Source organism: Ictalurus furcatus, chromosome 17 (assembly GCF_023375685.1).
Source record: "Ictalurus furcatus strain D&B chromosome 17, Billie_1.0, whole genome shotgun sequence".
Classification (NCBI taxonomy): Eukaryota; Metazoa; Chordata; class Actinopteri; order Siluriformes; family Ictaluridae; genus Ictalurus; species Ictalurus furcatus.
This window is the reverse complement of record NC_071271.1, coordinates 18,517,025-18,534,667: the sequence shown is the minus strand read 5'-3', so window position 1 is coordinate 18,534,667 and position 17,643 is coordinate 18,517,025. Positions and strand designations below refer to the sequence as shown.

General features: G+C 38.2%; 1 protein-coding gene across 2 annotated transcripts; it reads right to left on the bottom strand.

Annotated features, from left to right (window-relative positions):
- Positions 1-731: 731 nt before the first annotated feature.
- Positions 732-16,854, bottom strand: si:dkey-238d18.4 (TBC1 domain family member 15). 2 transcript variants are annotated; one of them, XM_053646956.1, is made up of 10 exons: positions 16,289-16,854; positions 11,568-11,753; positions 11,326-11,450; positions 8,532-8,635; positions 5,747-5,814; positions 5,456-5,602; positions 4,396-4,486; positions 4,072-4,220; positions 2,852-2,993; positions 732-1,933 (listed from the first exon to the last, which is right to left on the bottom strand). In XM_053646956.1, exons 1-10 carry the CDS (start codon positions 16,563-16,565, stop codon positions 1,771-1,773), a joined length of 1,452 nt encoding a protein of 483 aa, XP_053502931.1. In that variant the 5' UTR covers positions 16,566-16,854; the 3' UTR covers positions 732-1,770. The 2 variants fall into 2 exon arrangements, with proteins under 2 accessions (XP_053502931.1, XP_053502932.1); XM_053646957.1 differs by having other exon boundaries at positions 16,306-16,385.
- Positions 16,855-17,643: the final 789 nt, after the last annotated feature.

The window sequence follows — 17,643 nt, the reverse complement described above, 5'->3', positions numbered from 1 at the left end:
TAAGGTTACTTAAATGTCACACTAATCCTAAAATAAAACACAAATGACACTCCTATTCCCTCACAACACCTCCAACACAGTCACACGAGGACCCTTTGTTTATGTGTTGAAACTTGAAAAACTTCTTTCAAAAAAGATCTTTCCGAAACATTCAGAAAAAAGGAACCAATTTTCCAATTTCCTTGACGTCATGTTGAGCAGCAGATTGTGTCAGCAGGACACACCTTCCAAAAAAAGAGAAAGTCCCAGTGGGGCTTCCATTTCTGACCCACTGACACTTGAGCATTGCTAACTATTGACTGTGATTCGCTACAGAGGCTCTTCTAGAAGAAGCAGTGCGCTGGTCAACTTACACATAAATTTCTACTGAGAGCAACATCAACACTATGTACATATGTGCGTTTCTATTATTGCAGAGTGATCTAATCTAACTCAGAAGTCAAACAGCAGCAGATTTTCAGTCCTAGACTTGAATATAGCCACGGGGTCTGGTCTAAACCTTCAGAACAAATCTGTGGTGTATATTCTTCAAAAATAATCATCATAATCCAAATACTACGTTTTATATTTGGCAATGGATGTTCTGTTAACCCATGATAATCTCTTGTGATTTTTATAGAAATACAGATGTAAAATGTATTTTTAAAATACCCATTATAAGCAGTATAATGCTTATAAATATAAACAATATTTATGGAAACCAATAATATTAAAGACACTTGGACTCTGTGTGACAGTAATTTATTAATTTTTTCCCCCATTGCATTTGTATTTCACCTATTCAACCTCAACTCAACATTACCTGGACATAATCCGGCAGTAGGATTTTTAAAAATGTATTTTCTTGAATCAATATTAAACTTCATAATTAAAAATATTTATTTAACATTGTACCATTTTAGCAAAAATTAAATAAATACAGTAAAAGGAAAAAAGTTAACTAAACAGGTTAGTTAGTGTGATTACCTCCAGCCCCCTATCTAAAACCTGACAAATTATTTTTTTTTTTTAACAAAAATCTCAATATTGAATTATCAAATGCTAAATATTAACTGGATTTCACTGACTACCTTAAATAGCTAATTATTTAACAAGACCTTTATTTAGATACTGCTTGTATCTGAAACCTCAAACATATTCAATGACTGTAAACGTTTCCTCTGCATTTTGTAACAAGAAAATAGTTTTTTTTACATACTATGTGCTTAAACTGTGCAAATCAGGCCTTTGTTGTTTGGACCATAACCTACAGAGAACAGATGAGTGGTTCCCAAACTAAATTCTAGGACATCCATGAATCTGAAGTTTCAGTCTTTTTGTTTTGTGTGCCCTAATGTGTATTGTGTTCTGTTCGCTCTAACGCACAAAACTCTGCTAGTCACAGCACAGCAAAGGCCCCAGTGTTAAATGAACACTGCTTTTATTTAATACTGGGGATTTTACTGTGTAGACTCGGCAGGACTGGGATTAGGGGCCACTTTATCAGACTAATACATATTTTTCAATACGAATACATTATTTTCAACAAGAACAGGACAAGTTCATCTCAATATTCCAAGACTGAATGATCACCTTCTTCACTTCAAAACCAGTCACTTATTTAAGCAGCAATATTCAGTTTAATGCAATGTTAACATTTCTGTGCACTACATAACACCTTATTCCTCAGAAAGGGCCAGAAATTCAAACATGACAGAACAAACCACCTTTCAGTTGTCAGTCATTTTTAACTGTCCTCTTCTTGAAATATACAGAAAATCCTCCTTTATCTCAGGAGAACAGGTTGCGCAGCTGGTAGAGGAAGGGCTCCTCGTTGCTCTTGTGTCTCCGGTAGCATTCACTCAGACAATCCCTGCCCTTGCGCTTACAGTAGTTGTAGAAATGTTCCTCAGCTTTCTTCAGGCTGCTGTTCAAATCCAGCGTCCCCTGTAGGCTGGACACAGACAGGAAACAGTAAGTTAAAAGCCACACGTTAAAAGTCAGGCAAATTAAATAAGATGCTACACAGCATGGTTATTTTTTAATACTGTATACTATCACTAATAAAATACAAAAAAAGCAGTGTAATTAATAAAAACAATCCACCAGTCCCAAAATGAGCAATTGTCATCGTTTACATGTATCTATGAGGTCAGTAAGGTCATAGGGTGTCACAGTTTTGAGTACTCATGAGCACCCCCACATGCCCTTAATGCAAGTTTAACTGCACCCCCTTGTCATATCGGCTGTAGGACCAATCAAAGCGGTTGGGTTTTTTTTTAGGTTAGAGAGCACTGATATAGTCAAAAATATTTCAATGAGTTTTCTCTTTATAATTTAATTAATTAACCTTGTCAGAGAAGAGTATGATGGACTAAAATTATATGGAACAAAATCCATAAAATAGCTGATTGTGGCAAGGAAAATCTTCCTGAGCGATAAGAGGAAGAAACCTTGAGAGGAGCCAAACTCAAAAGGGAACTCATCCTCATCTGGGTGATACTGGGTAGTGTGATTATATATCATGTGACGTGTACGATCAGGCTCTGTGTGCGTTTGTGCTTGTGAGACGTAATACATAGGCTATAAATTATTGACTTTACAATGGTAACGCATTCATAGTTCTCAGAATGATTTTATGCAAATTATTATTTCTGTGAAGGAACTATCAAGATGGTTTTGAAGTTTGAACGAAAAATGACAAATAAGTTTCACCACGTCACACAGTGCACACTAATGAGACAGTGTCCCAGAGGCTTTTATGCCCAAGCACTCTCAAGTACGGATTTATCAGACAACCTTAAAGCTTAGAGGGCTGTTTGGCATGGAGCTAATGTAACGAAAAAAAGAAAGGAAAGAAAAGAACAGCAACCTGTTTGTGAACTGCAGGAGCTGGACCTCATTTCTGCAGCTGAGCAGTGAATCTCTGTTTTCCAGCAGAATGGTGGCACAGATGAAGAGTTCAAACGTGAACTCTCTGTTAATGGACTGAGGTTCTGTCATCGGCTCATCCTCTGCAAGAATTGTGCAGGATAAAACACAGCCTAATTTTTTGTTTTGTTTTACACCATTATATGTAATCCAAGCAAAAACTGAAATTTAGTGGTCATCACAAATCATGGGTGCTTAGTTTGACCAATTGAAATAAATAAAAAAATCCATGTGGAACAAATCATTACAGTAACAGTACTGATCCTGTAACCACACTCTGTGTAAATGCTTTAAACTGAATGCATTATTACTTTTAACTATACACAATTTCATTGCTTTGCACACTTTGTAGTGTATATTATATATCATTCTTTGATCTAGAACAAGATTTTTATGTAATTTATAAAAACTGCTAACGCTAATTAAACCTTATATTATGCACAGATTTAGCTCCACTTCTTCTGATACTGTAACTATTTTTATACAAAGGCCACTAACATGTTGAGCACAATAGTAGACACGGGTACCTTGTCAGTTACCTTGTTGGCACATAGGCAGAAACCAGAGCTCACTTTTTTTTGTGCACAGTTTGTGTTAATAATCCTCTATCCTGCATCAGTGTAAGTTTCTGACCACATCACTGCTACTGGATAGATATGTTTGGCTGCAGATATTTCTTGCACCAGAATGAAAGCAGTGTTGAAAGCCAAGCAACACTGCTGTCCCTGATACACTCACTAGACACACCCACCCACCTACCCAAACCCACACACACATCTTTATCTTGCCCGTGACATTGATGTACTGAGAATGACCCACTAACTAAACATTATTCAGTCCGTGGAGGTCCCATCCTGATGATGGATGGAGTAAAAGGGGCTGACGAGCTATAGTCTTTATACCTACAATGTGCCTCTATATGATACAGTAAGCATCCCTGACAAATCTGTTCTGGCAATTGAAATTATAATGTACTTAATTAATAGTAACACAACTATAGCCTGGACGCATACTCAACTATTTACACAGGAAAATTAATTTCTTAAATTACATCATTTCATCATCCTTATGATGAAACTCGAAGCAAATGTTTAAATCAAAACGAAACATTTGAGCAAAGCTTCCTGTTACGTTTACTACTGAGGGTTTGAGAACTCTTACGAAAGTTGTGTTTGTAGGTCAGTCTCTCCTGGTAGCGTGCCCGGTCCACCTGCTGGGAAATGAGCTCCAGATGATCACAGCTGAGAATCTCAAAGAGCCGGAGAGCATCACTGTGCTCAAACTCACGCTGGAAACCCAACAGCAACCACCTATACAGCAACTCAGCAACACGGCCACAGAGACAGGCAGTTTTAAAAGAAAGGGACATAAACAGAGAGCGATACGCAGATAATAAAAGTATCACTGCACATGCTTGTGAAGGAAGTGCTAGTAAGACAGGATAAAACAAAAAGGAGAGAGAAGAGGGGTGAAGCTCATATATACCTGTGACAGAATGTCAGACGGTCTATATTGTCTGTTACAAGATGAGCATGAAGATGAGGGTCCAACTCCTTTAGCAGAGCCGCCTCCAATTCTGATCAGAAAATAGATATATTAAGCAAGTTCTAATTGAATAATTTGGTTGTTTTATAAGCAATGCATAAAAATCAATCATTGGGGTGTGCTGTTATAGAAAAATAATCACTGGTGAGGTGGTGTGATGTGATGTGGCCCAACATGACGCAGAGTTACTGTTACCACCCTGAAGCTGATTATTTTCCTAAAACAGCACCTCACAATGTGTTTTATTTGTCTTAAACCACAGCAATTTGCCAACCAGAAAACACAAAATCCTCCACATTGTAGACTTTCCAGTGTCTGAAAGCACGAAGTAACTGTTACAAAGTGCTGACACTGGAAACTCCTTCCAAAAATGCTAAATAAATGTCTTCACCATTAATAAAACTTCACCATATTAACAATGACACATTTTATTACATCGGGATCCTCCACCATAAAAGTCCATGTAAAAGCTGATTATAATGTTTCAGAAATACTGTCAGATCTCCTGTTATAGAAAATCAACCAACACCTTCTGACCAACTTGAATTAAGCACTATATAACACTGTGATATAAATAATAATAAACATTTCAGATAGTTTACATTTTATCCATCCATCCCTTTTCTGTACCGCTTATCCTACACAGGGTCGCGGGGAGCCTGGAGCCTATCCCTGGAGACCTGAGGCACAAGGCGGGCGACACCCTGGACGGAGTGCCAACCCATCGCAGGGTACAATAACACACACACACACACACACACACACACACAAACACACACTAGATCAATCAGCCTACAGTACGTCTTTGTACTGGAGGAGGAAACCCCGAAGCAGGGAGAGAACATGCAAACACCGTGCACACTGGGCAGAGGTGGGAATCAAACCCCCAACCCCAGAGGTGTGAGGCAAATGTGTCAACTTTATTTATACAAACAAATATAGTACATATACTCTGTAAAACAGAGACAGCTACAGTTGTTCTTTCTCTAAAGAAACCCACCAATTTTGCGGTGCAGGCCATCAGCACAGAAGTCCCTTGAAAATTTTTCCATGTAACAGCAAAAGCTCCAGTATGTGTCCACCTCTGAGTCCAGAACCTCCAGGAACCGACTGCACAGATCATTCATACCCTGGGCATAACTGACCTCTGAGAGATTGCATTGAAGAGGGAAATAAACATTTATATTCATCAACATTTCAACAAAAGATAAAAATTTTTTAAATGGCATCAGAAATTTGGACAGTATTCAGGACTAAACAAAACTATGTCTGGTGTTTGAGAGTTCCTTGCCTGGGTGGAAAGCAGCATAGGTGATCAGGATATCTCTCAGCACCAACAGATTACCCAGGCCTTCATCCCTATTGAAAAGACCCCACACATCAAAATTCCTATATTTCACAGAATAACCTTCTGAAAAAAAAAAGTTAAAACTTTTGCATTGGGTTAGTCGTTCCTTATCAGAGAAAATATCCATGATAATTAGTTTGCATGAGTGAGATCATTACCAACCAATTCACAAATGTGATTATTTAACAAAAAACATATGTATTAAGTTTATATATAATTTGAGGTTTTGTTATTCATTATTCAGAAAACCATATTGGTGAATTTCTTTCTTTAATTTAATAGAAAACTGTTGAGACTCAGCTTTGTGATGTTATTCTCCAAAAGTATTTTCCACAAATAAAAAAATAATCAGTGGTTGTCAACATCTGATACTCAGCAATTGGATAATTTTCTATATCAGGATCTGTCCATGTGAGTAACTGGGTGTGGTGAGTTGGAAATTTTATGCCTCTCTACTAATTCTAACCATATTCATATAAATGATGTGTCCATTTGTATATCTAAGCAGCTATCAGTAGTGGAGAGGTAGTGGATGAAATGTAGTGACCAGTATTAACTATTTCTGAAATAAATAGTTATTATATATACATTAAGATGCACTATATGGCCAAAACGTTTGTGGGCACGCATATGCGCTTTCCGAACACCACTTGAGAAGGCCCGCCAGCCGTAGGAAGCTATAAAGGGCAGCTTGCAATGAACCTGGAACCTTGGTAAGGTTTACCGTACCTAAATGCATGGTCTACCATGAGTACAGATGGGACAGGCATGCCTACAAAGCAGAGTCAGGAAAAAACAAAGAACGGAGACATTCCTTGTGTACCATTTTGGTGTACTCAAACAAAGGAACCTTCTTTATTAAATGGATAAAAGATAACAAAAAGGGAAATAGACTCCTGAAACATAAAAGGGGGCCAAGCTCAAAATGGCAAAATACTAAGCTTTTAGTGGTCACTGGTCAGGAAATTTGCAAGAATTAAACAAATAGATAAAGTAACTTGGGAACTGTGGGATAACATTTCCAGTTGATTTGTTTAATGGTTTATGCCTTGTGGGTAAACTTAGACAGTTTTTTATTTTTTAATTTTGTACACCCAGACATGTGTTAGTTTGAATTTTACATCAAACATTTTATCCTTTAGCATGATTTTACCTTTGTGTACAATAAGACTATTAGTAAATTCCCTGTTTCTACCAAAAGGTATGACGGCAAGCCGCCTCATAGGCTGGCCTTAAATATCCCGACTGGTAGGTGCAGGCAATCAAGATTAGTTAGCCTGGAGGATTAGGGGTAATTTACCTAAGTTTTTCTGAATGGCCGCTCTAACTGTGCGCCGCTGCTGCCCTCTGTTGGCTACTAGTGGAATAGCTTGGCCTCTTAGAGTATATTATACAGTATGATACAAAGATAATAACTTCATTCTACATACGTATACAGAGACATTTAACCCAGCAAATGGGTTGTTTTTCAACTCAAATGACAAATTCGTCTTTACAAAAATGCTGGGTTAATTTTATTTCATAAATGGGTTAATATTTTCAGAGTTATTTTTACCCTTTGAAAAGGTCAAATTTATAAACAAATTTGTCAGCATGGTGTCTCCTCTATTTATACACAAGGTGGTGTTCAGAAATGTTTTGTTAGAACTGCTAAAGTGGTGTTTATATATAGGCTTTGAAGTAATTTACTCAAATAAGTCATATATTTAAGATGAAAATGAAATCTAACAGTCTGTAGATTTGAAAACTGCTACCTCCAACTGAGGCGAATTCAGACTGAGTTAATTTGACCCAAGCAGCTGGGCTGAGGTGTTGGGGGTGGGTGTGGGGTGCACTGATTCAACGGTCAGTGAAAATAACCCAGCCACTAATCCAGTGGTTGGGTTACACAAAACTACCCAAAAACTACCCAAGACTGAGAAAATAACCCAATTAAATGACCCAAAAGTCTAAACCCAGCGTTTGTGTAGAAAAAATAACCCAGCATTTGTACTTTCTATTGTGTTTGCATACACAGCAGCATGTCTCTAAGTACCGTTTTTGTATGCACTTCCTTATAACTTAAATTAAAAGACAGAAAGTCAAGATTTTACCACTGGATGTCATTCTATTACTTGTCAAAATGTAAACATACACTATAATGGTTATAAACAGTTAACAGTTCTTTTGTGGCTTTCCTAACTAAACATCGCAGTCTGTTCCCTAAAAAGTTAATTGTTTCTGTATATAATTAGCAGTATTGAAACAATTATTTAGAAGCCCTTTCATGGCAGTATATTGGGCCATTAATATGTTTTGGATGTCCTTCTTTTTTTTTTTTTTTTTTTTTTTTTTTTTAAAGCTCCAAGCTTGTTTGATGAAGTGGTGTGGCAACAAGGATGTGCTGCTATTATGTCAATAACAGCTGTCTGCAGTTCAAACATCTACAGTATATTTGAATGCTTTTCTAGCCCATTTGTAGAGTTACTTATGCAGTGTTCACACCACAGTGCTCATTATGGACTTGAAACCCTATTATTTAGGATTTCATAAGAAAGTGCAGTGGCTCTAGGACATAATTTACAAATTTGCTAAAATCGGAGGCTTTGTGCCTTCTTCAGTGAGAGAATCACCAGAGGATTAACCCAGATTGTATGGGTCATTATAAATAATGAAAATAAAACAACAAGATATTTGAGGCACAACAAATTCTTTAAAAATGAAAGAAATAAAGATTGCCATGGCATACGTGTAGTAGGCCAGGCCTCTATCAGTTCTCGGAACATCTTTGTCAATGATGCGTATAGCCTCCTGAAGTTCCTCCAGGTCAAAAGTCACCCGCTCAAACAGGACCTACAAAGAAGAAAATACAGCAAAAGTAAATAAGAAAATGCAAAACTTTTCATGTTTTGAACTCTCATGTGTGGCACTAAAAAATAAGAAATAAGAAAGATACAAACAGGGCATTACTGGAAAAAGGAAGGAACAGTGATTGCGTTTCAGTGGCAATCGTTAACGCTCTTTTCCCAAGGCCACTTTACCAACACTCAATTGTGCAGAACAGTTTAAGAATTATTATTATATTTGAGTTTAATACAGTTTTAAGGTACCAACCCTACAAAAATATCCAAAGTATCCATTTAAAATGAAAAGCATCAGAGTGATTGTGACATGCCCCACATACGTCTCTTATGTTTTGACCTGCAAACCTGATGCACCTGATTTCTGAGACATTTAAAGGAGTCACACTGAACAATACTGGAAATGTATTATGATTTTTTTCCCCCAAAGACTCCCTGTGAACAAAGTGCAAAACAAATAGTGATTTCAGTATACAAGTACCGCCAACTCAATAAGTTAACCAGGTATTCAAGTACCTGTGCACACCCTTGGTTTTAAATAATGCATGCAGTGGTTTAAAAGCATATGCACTTTTGGTTTAAACCAGTGTTTCACTTCTGGACTTAGTATCAGTTCTTCTTTTACATACTGTGGGAAACATGGTTTGTGGAAATGTGATAAAGCACTTTCTAGCAGGTGCTTCTAAACCTCAGGGGTGGTTATAGTGGTATTTTAGTTTTACGTTCCCATTTATAATATTTGCTCATTATAAATAATTAACAAATGGCTTGACAAGAGCCTCCTTAAAAAAATATTTGGTATGTTTAAGTTCTTTTTTCTCCCCCAAGAACTGCTAACTGCTAACTTTTGTTTGGTTTATTAAAGCCACTATGAAAGACACATAAAATAGTCATTACATTGCCTGCATTATCATGTCGGACCAAACATAGAGTGGTATGTCTAATAAAATATGACACAATATGACACTTTTTTGTTAAGTAGGCAAATTTAAATTGAGTAAAATGTTACTTTGTAAATAATACGATTTGCAGTGACACGCTGTACCAGCAAAACAGTGTTGTCACATGGGTTCATCCCACAGCCCTATTGAGTTCTTTATTCTTGATCCAGATTGGTCAGCAGATGTTGATTCATTTTCTATAACTGCAACTCTGAGAATAGTACTGACTATGATTCAAATCACAGGTTTATATTAATAGTTTATATTATCATTTCTATAGTAACACCTTACACAGGGACTTGTTTGGTAGACACTCCACATAAACAGACTGAAAATCTGTGTAATTTCTGTAATTGTGTAACATTTTCAGTTGGTATTTTTGGAAGGAATTGTCAACGTCAGTGCTTTTAAACAGATATAAACCTGATCCTTTACGTTTTCAGATACAGATACATTTTCTGTCTTATTAACATAAAGGAAAATAAATATAGAGGCTGGTTAGTGAACGACTGTTTGTAGCTGCTATAACGTGCTATAAAGTGGTAACAGAAATGAACTTCTTTTGTGGACGTTCCATAACAATAAGCATAACCACAAATGGCAAAAATAAAAAGTATTACATGCCTTTTGTTAATACATTTTTTTAAATGTTAGCATTGACAATTGATGTGTTATAGGAATAATAAATCAAACTTTGGGGTAGTAACCACTTCACATCAGAGCACATCACACCACCCTACAACATTTATTTATTTATTTATTTCCCTATAACAGCACCCACCACTGCACTTCAGTCCTTACTTAATTTTTACCAAAACCATGACGCAGGTACAAGCACATATATAATATTTATACTAATAATATCACACACAAATGGATAGGCAGTTACTGTGATGTGTAACACTGGACCATATGATATCATCAGTGGTAAATAATAATAATAATAATAATAATGTTTTATTTATAAACCGCCTTTCGCAAGCTCAAGGTCGCTTTACAAGGAGATAATACTTAAACACAGCATCAAACATAAATACATACATCATATAGTACATAAATACATATACACAATAACTAAACAGCAAAACACTGTACAGAGGAAGGCTGGAAATACTGGAAGAAAGGATAGTTTTTAGTAGTGATCTGAATGAGGATATGGTAGAGGTGTCACAAAGAGTTAGTGGAAGAGATTTCCAGAGTTTCGGAGCCAGAGCACTGAATGATCTACTACCCATTGATGAAAGACGAAAATGAGGTACAGTAAGCAGTTTTAAGTCAGATGACCGAAAAGAGCGAGGAGGTGAATATTAGTGCAGCAGTTCAGATAAATAATGGGGCGTAAGTCCATGAAGACATTTAAAAGTTAACGAGAGAATTTTATACTGAATGAGGACAGAAACAGGTAAGCAATGTAGATTGTAAAGCAAAGGGGTAATGTGAGCAGATTTCTTGACTTGATTGATGACTCTGGCAGCAGAATTTTGAACATATTGTAATCTAGTAAATCTCTGAATTACACTTGAAACATGCAGCTATAATGTGTAAAGGGACATAATAAGTGTTATACTGATATTATATTATATTATATTTAATATTACATATTATAGTGTCTCCTGCAGCATATATGTGACACAGGCCTTATCGACCACCCAAGAACTGATGGGCAAAATGAGGCTAAAATTGGCTGTAGCTGGTGCCATAGAGCATTTAGGATTTTGTTTGCAGAGGATATTAATTTTACCTGTGCCTGAAGCTCCAAGAAGGAAATCCGTTTCCTGACCTCTTGTGATTTGTAGTGGTACTGCTGTGTTTCTTTTTCTCTCTGCTGTCTCTTCTCAAAATACTGCACTGCTGCTACCAGCTCAGCTGAGAAAAAGAGGAGAGAGGAATATGGAATTCAGCAAAAATATAAATTGAAGCACAGAATCTGCTAGTCCTTCACAGCTAATTGCAAAATGTCATAATGTTTAGAATGAGTTTTACCATCAGTGCCATTAAGACGCAAACGAACAGCTCCAGGAATCAGGCATTGCCATTTCCTCTTCATAACATGGTAACGTACTGACATCTCTTCCAGCAACAGGGTGCGCTCCAGAGTCGTAGAGCTGCACGGGTACATTCCAAATAAGAAGCGCCACACCAGGCCTCGCTCCTCCGGAGACACACCACCTAAACACACCCACACACACACACACACACACACACACACTGAGCAGATGTAGTAAGCTTCTAGTGCAATTACTGTGCAGGTTGGGTCTTAGAAATGATACAGAGCTTTACAGGAAACTGTTACTGACAATAAAATGGCTAAAACTGAACATTTCACTGTGAACACAAAGGGAAATATTCTGACTACTGAACTATTTTAAAGTAAGTAATAAATGATACTAGTTGAAAAATAAATGAATGCATCTGTAACTAAGGTGTACAATTTGTCATTTTTAAAATTGATTATCAATTTATTCCAATCATAAAGTCTGACAGAAATAGAACTGGCTACAGCTAAAGCTTAGTTGCCCAGCTCCCAAGAATGCAGCTCATGAGGCATACATAGTTTCCCCAAAGGAAGTTGGTAATGTTGTAGGTACAGTATGCAGGAAGGCTTGTGAATGTTTTCATTGCAATTCCAATTAACCTCACATAGAGCACTGGGATAAACATTATAAACTGCTCCTTAAATTAATGGAAAATATAAAGTATGTATAATAGCATCTTATTTTGTTGGAAATATATTAAAAGTAACAAAAGAGCATTTCTGCAAACTGAATACAAACTAACAAATATATAAAAGATTGCATATAAAATATATGAAATAAATATTGTTAATACTGGGTTAAAAACAATCTTTAAGTACACATGCAGCATGGAGACTTTCTAGAATAAACCTCCGATTGATCCCATCTGTCTAGATAGACACATTGATTCAATTCAGCATTTCACTGTAATAATTAAGTGTATGCAAGTCAGCAGAAAACAAAATGCACAATCCTCTGTCTGGACTTTACCCGCCCCCTTCTTAAAGATCTTAAAGGAATCTTATTAAGTCTTTGGTCTAATGGGCTGTGAATATAATAGCACTGAATAAAATGTGTTTTGGATATGAGAGGCGTGTAGAACATAAAAAAAGGCACTGTAATTTGCATCACGTGTCATTTTTCAAGTAAATTGTTTGGCCTTGTGAGACAAATAAGATTAACTTGTTACCTTTTTCTGAAACCCAAATTAGGAAAATTCCAGTACAGTCTTATTACCAGGTTTAAAGCACCATATAAAACACAACACATAACAAGGGTTTCTTCAAAAGGTGCCCAGTGATCTCTCTAAGCAGTTCGAAGCTAAATGTACTGTATTATGCAAAAGAGACCAATGCAATTTTTACAATACTGTCTTGAAGACTTCCCAATGTCAGAAAACTTAAAGGTACACATTTACACTGCCCTCAAGTAATATTGGCACCTTTGGTAAATATGAGCAAAGAAGGCTGTGAAGAATTGTCTTTATTGTTTAACCTTTTGATCTTTTGTTAAAAAAAAAAATCATAAAAACACTCTGCTCTCATGGATATCAAACAATTGCAAACACAACACATGTTTATCAAAATATATCTTTGTTAAATGTAGGAGTGCAACAATTATTGGCACACTTTTAGTCAATACTTTGTGCTACCTAACAGCTCTGAGTCTTTTCCTATAATACCTGATGAGGTTGGAGAATACATGGCAAGGGATCTGAGACCATTCCTCCATACAGAATCTCTCCAGATCCTTCATATTTCGAGGTCCACGCTGGTGGTGGACCTTCATATTTCGAGGTCCTCTTCAGTTCATGCCACAGGTTTTCCATGGGTTTCAAGTCAGGGTACTGGGATGGCCATGGCAGGAACTTGATTTTGTGGTCAGTAAACCATTTTTGTGTTGATTTTGATGTATGTTTTGGATTATTGTCCTGCTGGAAGATCCAACCACGGCCCATTTGAAGCTTTCTGGCAGAGGCAGTCAGGTTTTCATTTAATATCTGTTGATATTTGTTGGAGTCCTTGAGGCCATGTATCATAACAAAATGTCCAGGTCCTGTAGCAGAAAATCAGCCCCAAAACATTAAAGAGCCAGCACCATATTTAACTGTCGGCATGAGGTACTTTTCCATATTGCTACCTCTCTGTGTGTGCCAAAACCACCTCTGGTGTTTATTGCCAAAAAGCTCTATTTTGGTTTCATCTGACCATAGAACCCGATCCCATTTGAAGTTCCAGTAGTGTCTGGGAAACTGAAGATGCTTGAGTTTGTTTTTGGATGAGAGTAGAGGCTTTTTCTTGAAACTCTTCCAAACAACTTGTGTTGATGTAGACGACCTCAGATTGTAATTTTGGAGATTTTCTGACCCCAAGATGCAACTAACTTCTGCAATCCTCCAGCTGTGATCCTTGGGGACTTTTTAGCCACTCGAACCATCCTCTTCAGAGTGCGTTGAGACAATATAGACACATGTCCAATTCCAGGTTGATTCATAACATTTCCAGTAGACTGGAACTTCTTAATTATTGCCCTGATGGTGGTAATGGAATCAAAAGGTTAAACAATAAAGACAATTTTCACAGCCTTCTTTGGGTGCCAATATTAGTATAGGGCACTGTATATTCATTCCAATGCATGAATGGATGATACATCTAGATTACATCACTTGTTAATGAATAGTTCTGTGGTCATGCTCACAAATCTCTTCGATTAGATTGCAGATATGTTAAAGTGCAGGTGTTGTGCACTATACTTGTGTACTGGCATAGCAGCCATACTAGTAGACCTTTTCAGCAACTTTGAGAATGCACAAATGTAGCATTTGTCTGGAGTACACATCATCAGTAAAAGGCCAAACAGCCATCATATGGCCATGAGAAATGTTCTTGAGATGCAATCTAATGTTTTCAGATAATGGGGCACTTCTAATTCTCCCAGTTATCTAAATAATGTATTGGGAAGATTAGGCCTGCATGAATTAGGCACTGTGTTTATTAAAACAAATTACACAATGTGCAAAAAAGTTGGAGAAAACAATATTTAAGGTAGGTTTGAGTGTGTGCTAATTGTTGGATCTCCAAGAGATGGCAATAATGGCAATGAAGTATTTGCTGAAGATGTTGCCCTGGCACAAAATACATATCATAAAAGCGCCAGTGAATGTAGATTAGGGATATAGCCGAATACATTATTTATATTTGAAATATAATGAATTCTAAACACAAATACAAAAACACACACAAATTGGGGGGTGCATTACTTATTAGTTTGATTGTTTGTTTTCCCAGAAAGATTGCTATAAGTGTGCATCAGGACTGTGATACCACAGGACACAACAAAAAGTCATGCAAGAGGGAAGTTTTACTTTCATGTAGGTGTGAGTGAGTGGTCAGATTCCATCGATCTTCCAAACCACTTATCATACACAGAGTTGTGGGGAGCCTGGAACCTATCCCAGGGAACTCGGGGCACAAGGTGGGGGACACCCTGGACAGGGTGCCAACCCATCGCAGGGCACAATCGCACACACACTCGCACACTATGGACAATTTGGAAATGCCAATCAGCCTACAGTGCATGTCTTTGGACTGGGGGAGGAAACCAGAGTACCTGGAGAAAACCCCCAAAGCACAGGGAGAACATGCAAACTCTGCACACACAGGGCGGAGACGAGACCCTCAACATCCAATCTCAGAGGTGCGAGGCAAACATTCTAACCACTAAGCTACTGTGCCCAGATGTGAAGCTTAATTGTGGGAGAAAGAAAAACATCCATCCTTTAAATAACTGCCTGGTCAGGGCCGCAGTAGTTTAAATTAGGCTACTAGTTTGTTTATATTTTACGAAATATAACCAACCATATTGATTAGATTAAATGCTGCAGGGAGCTACATACAATAACAAAAATTAATGCCCAAAGCAGGATTTTAAAAACAGTAGGCAAATGTGCACATGTCTAGTTGAGTCTAGTCTATTAGTGATTAATGATGAACTTGAGTGATGTAGCTGAAGTTAGGGAACTGTCAGTGCTATAAATCACACACCATGCTGACAGTACAGGCATTTATACTGCTGAGGTTATTTCAATGTGTTCGGGGGTAGAGTGGTAGGTTTCATCCATCCATCCATCCATCCATCCATTTTCTGTACCGCTTATCCTACACAGGGAGCCTGGAACCTATCCCAGGGAACTCGGGGCAAAAGGCGAGGGACACCCTGGACAGAGTGCCAACCCATCCCAGGACACAATCTCTCTCTCTCTCTCTCTCTCTCTCTCTCACACACACACACACACACACATTCACACTGATAGGCTTCATCCAGCCATCCATCTTCTATACCACTTATCCTTTTCAGGGTCACGGGGAACCTGGAGCCTATCCCAGGGAACTCGGGGCACAAGGCGATGGACACCCTGGACAGAGTGCCAACCCATCGCAGGACACAATCACACACACACATTTACACACCCATTCACACTGATAGGCTTCATATTTACTCTAAAAAAAAAAAAAAGTCTTCCTGTTTAGACCACGCCCAATTCGGGTTTAAATCGAATACAGATACGGATATTTAGTGCGCTAAACAGGCACACATACAGATGCGTTACACTCCTAGTGTAGATACATGTTAGATGTTCCTAATAAAGTGAATTCACACTGGGACACATCATCACTGGTCTAATGTTACCATTTTTAAATATGTACATCCGCAGTCTGGACTCGTCCACTCTCCCCTCTGCGTCCATAACACCGGGCAGATTCACGCGCTGCGACGCGGATATGGGTGACGTCACAGGGGCGACACGTGACACGCGCGGCATCTCGCTGTCAGCTCTCAGTGACTTTCTCATCTGAGAAATACCACCTTCTCGGCTTGTGTTTTCTTCCCACAACGAGCCGAAAGTTATTTCCCCCTCCAACGCATCACGCGACGAGCAGACCGTGTTTGGAGCTGTGCATTCCATATTCAGTCTGAAAAGTTGTAACAAGCAAAACACCAAGCATGGGTTCACCCAGCGAAATCTTCTGTCAGTTCAGCATAATGATTCAAAGCGAAACCGTGCTGATCCTTGGCCCAGTCCATGTACAGCGTTCTCACCCGCAGCACGGTGTAAAAATGACTGGTTTAAAGTAAACTCTGCACTCCTCCTGTCACATGACCACATACTGCGAGCTCCTCGGGGTTCAGAGTCTTATCAGAAAAAACTTTCAACCCCCTCTACTGGTGAGATCTTTTGCTTTGCACTTAGCTGGGGTGTGGTGGTCATCTGATCATATTATCATTCACATTTATCATTAGGATAATCCAGTGGCACATGATTAACACTGCACACTCTCTCTCATCTTCATACTAATGCAAGAGTATATGTGACTTAGGCTAGCTCTATATTTTTGAATTCATTTTCAATAACTGCTTTATGTCCGGAACACTGGATATGAGGTGGAAATACACCATGGATAGAACACCAGTCCATCACTGGGTGCAATGTAATGATAATGATAATGAGTCTTAATTAATCACATATACATTACAGAAGAGTGAAATTCTTTTTGTTGCATACCTCAGCATGTCAGGAGGTTGGGGTCAGAGCGCAGGGTCAGCCGTGACACAGCGCCTCTGGAGCAGAGAGGGTTAAGTGGACTAATTCAACAAACAGAGTTCATATAAAACAATAATGATCTTTCTTGTACTTTCACACTATCCGTTGTTACCCAGTTAAGGATGGGTTCCCTTTTGAGTCTGGTTCCTCTCAAGGTTTCTTCCTCTTAACATCTTAGGGAGTTTTTCCTTGCCACCGTCGCTACCGGCTCACTCAATTGGGATAAATTCACACATTTAAAATCCGTATCCCGTGTTTATATATGATATGCATATTCATACACTCAATCAGTCATAGGGGCAATTTAGCATAGCAGATCCACCCTCATGTATGTTTTTGGCAGGTTGTAGGAAACCCGAGAACCTGGAGGAAACCCACATGGACAAAGGTGGAGAGCATGTTTGAACTGGGGACCCTGTAGCTGTGAGGTGGCAATAATCCC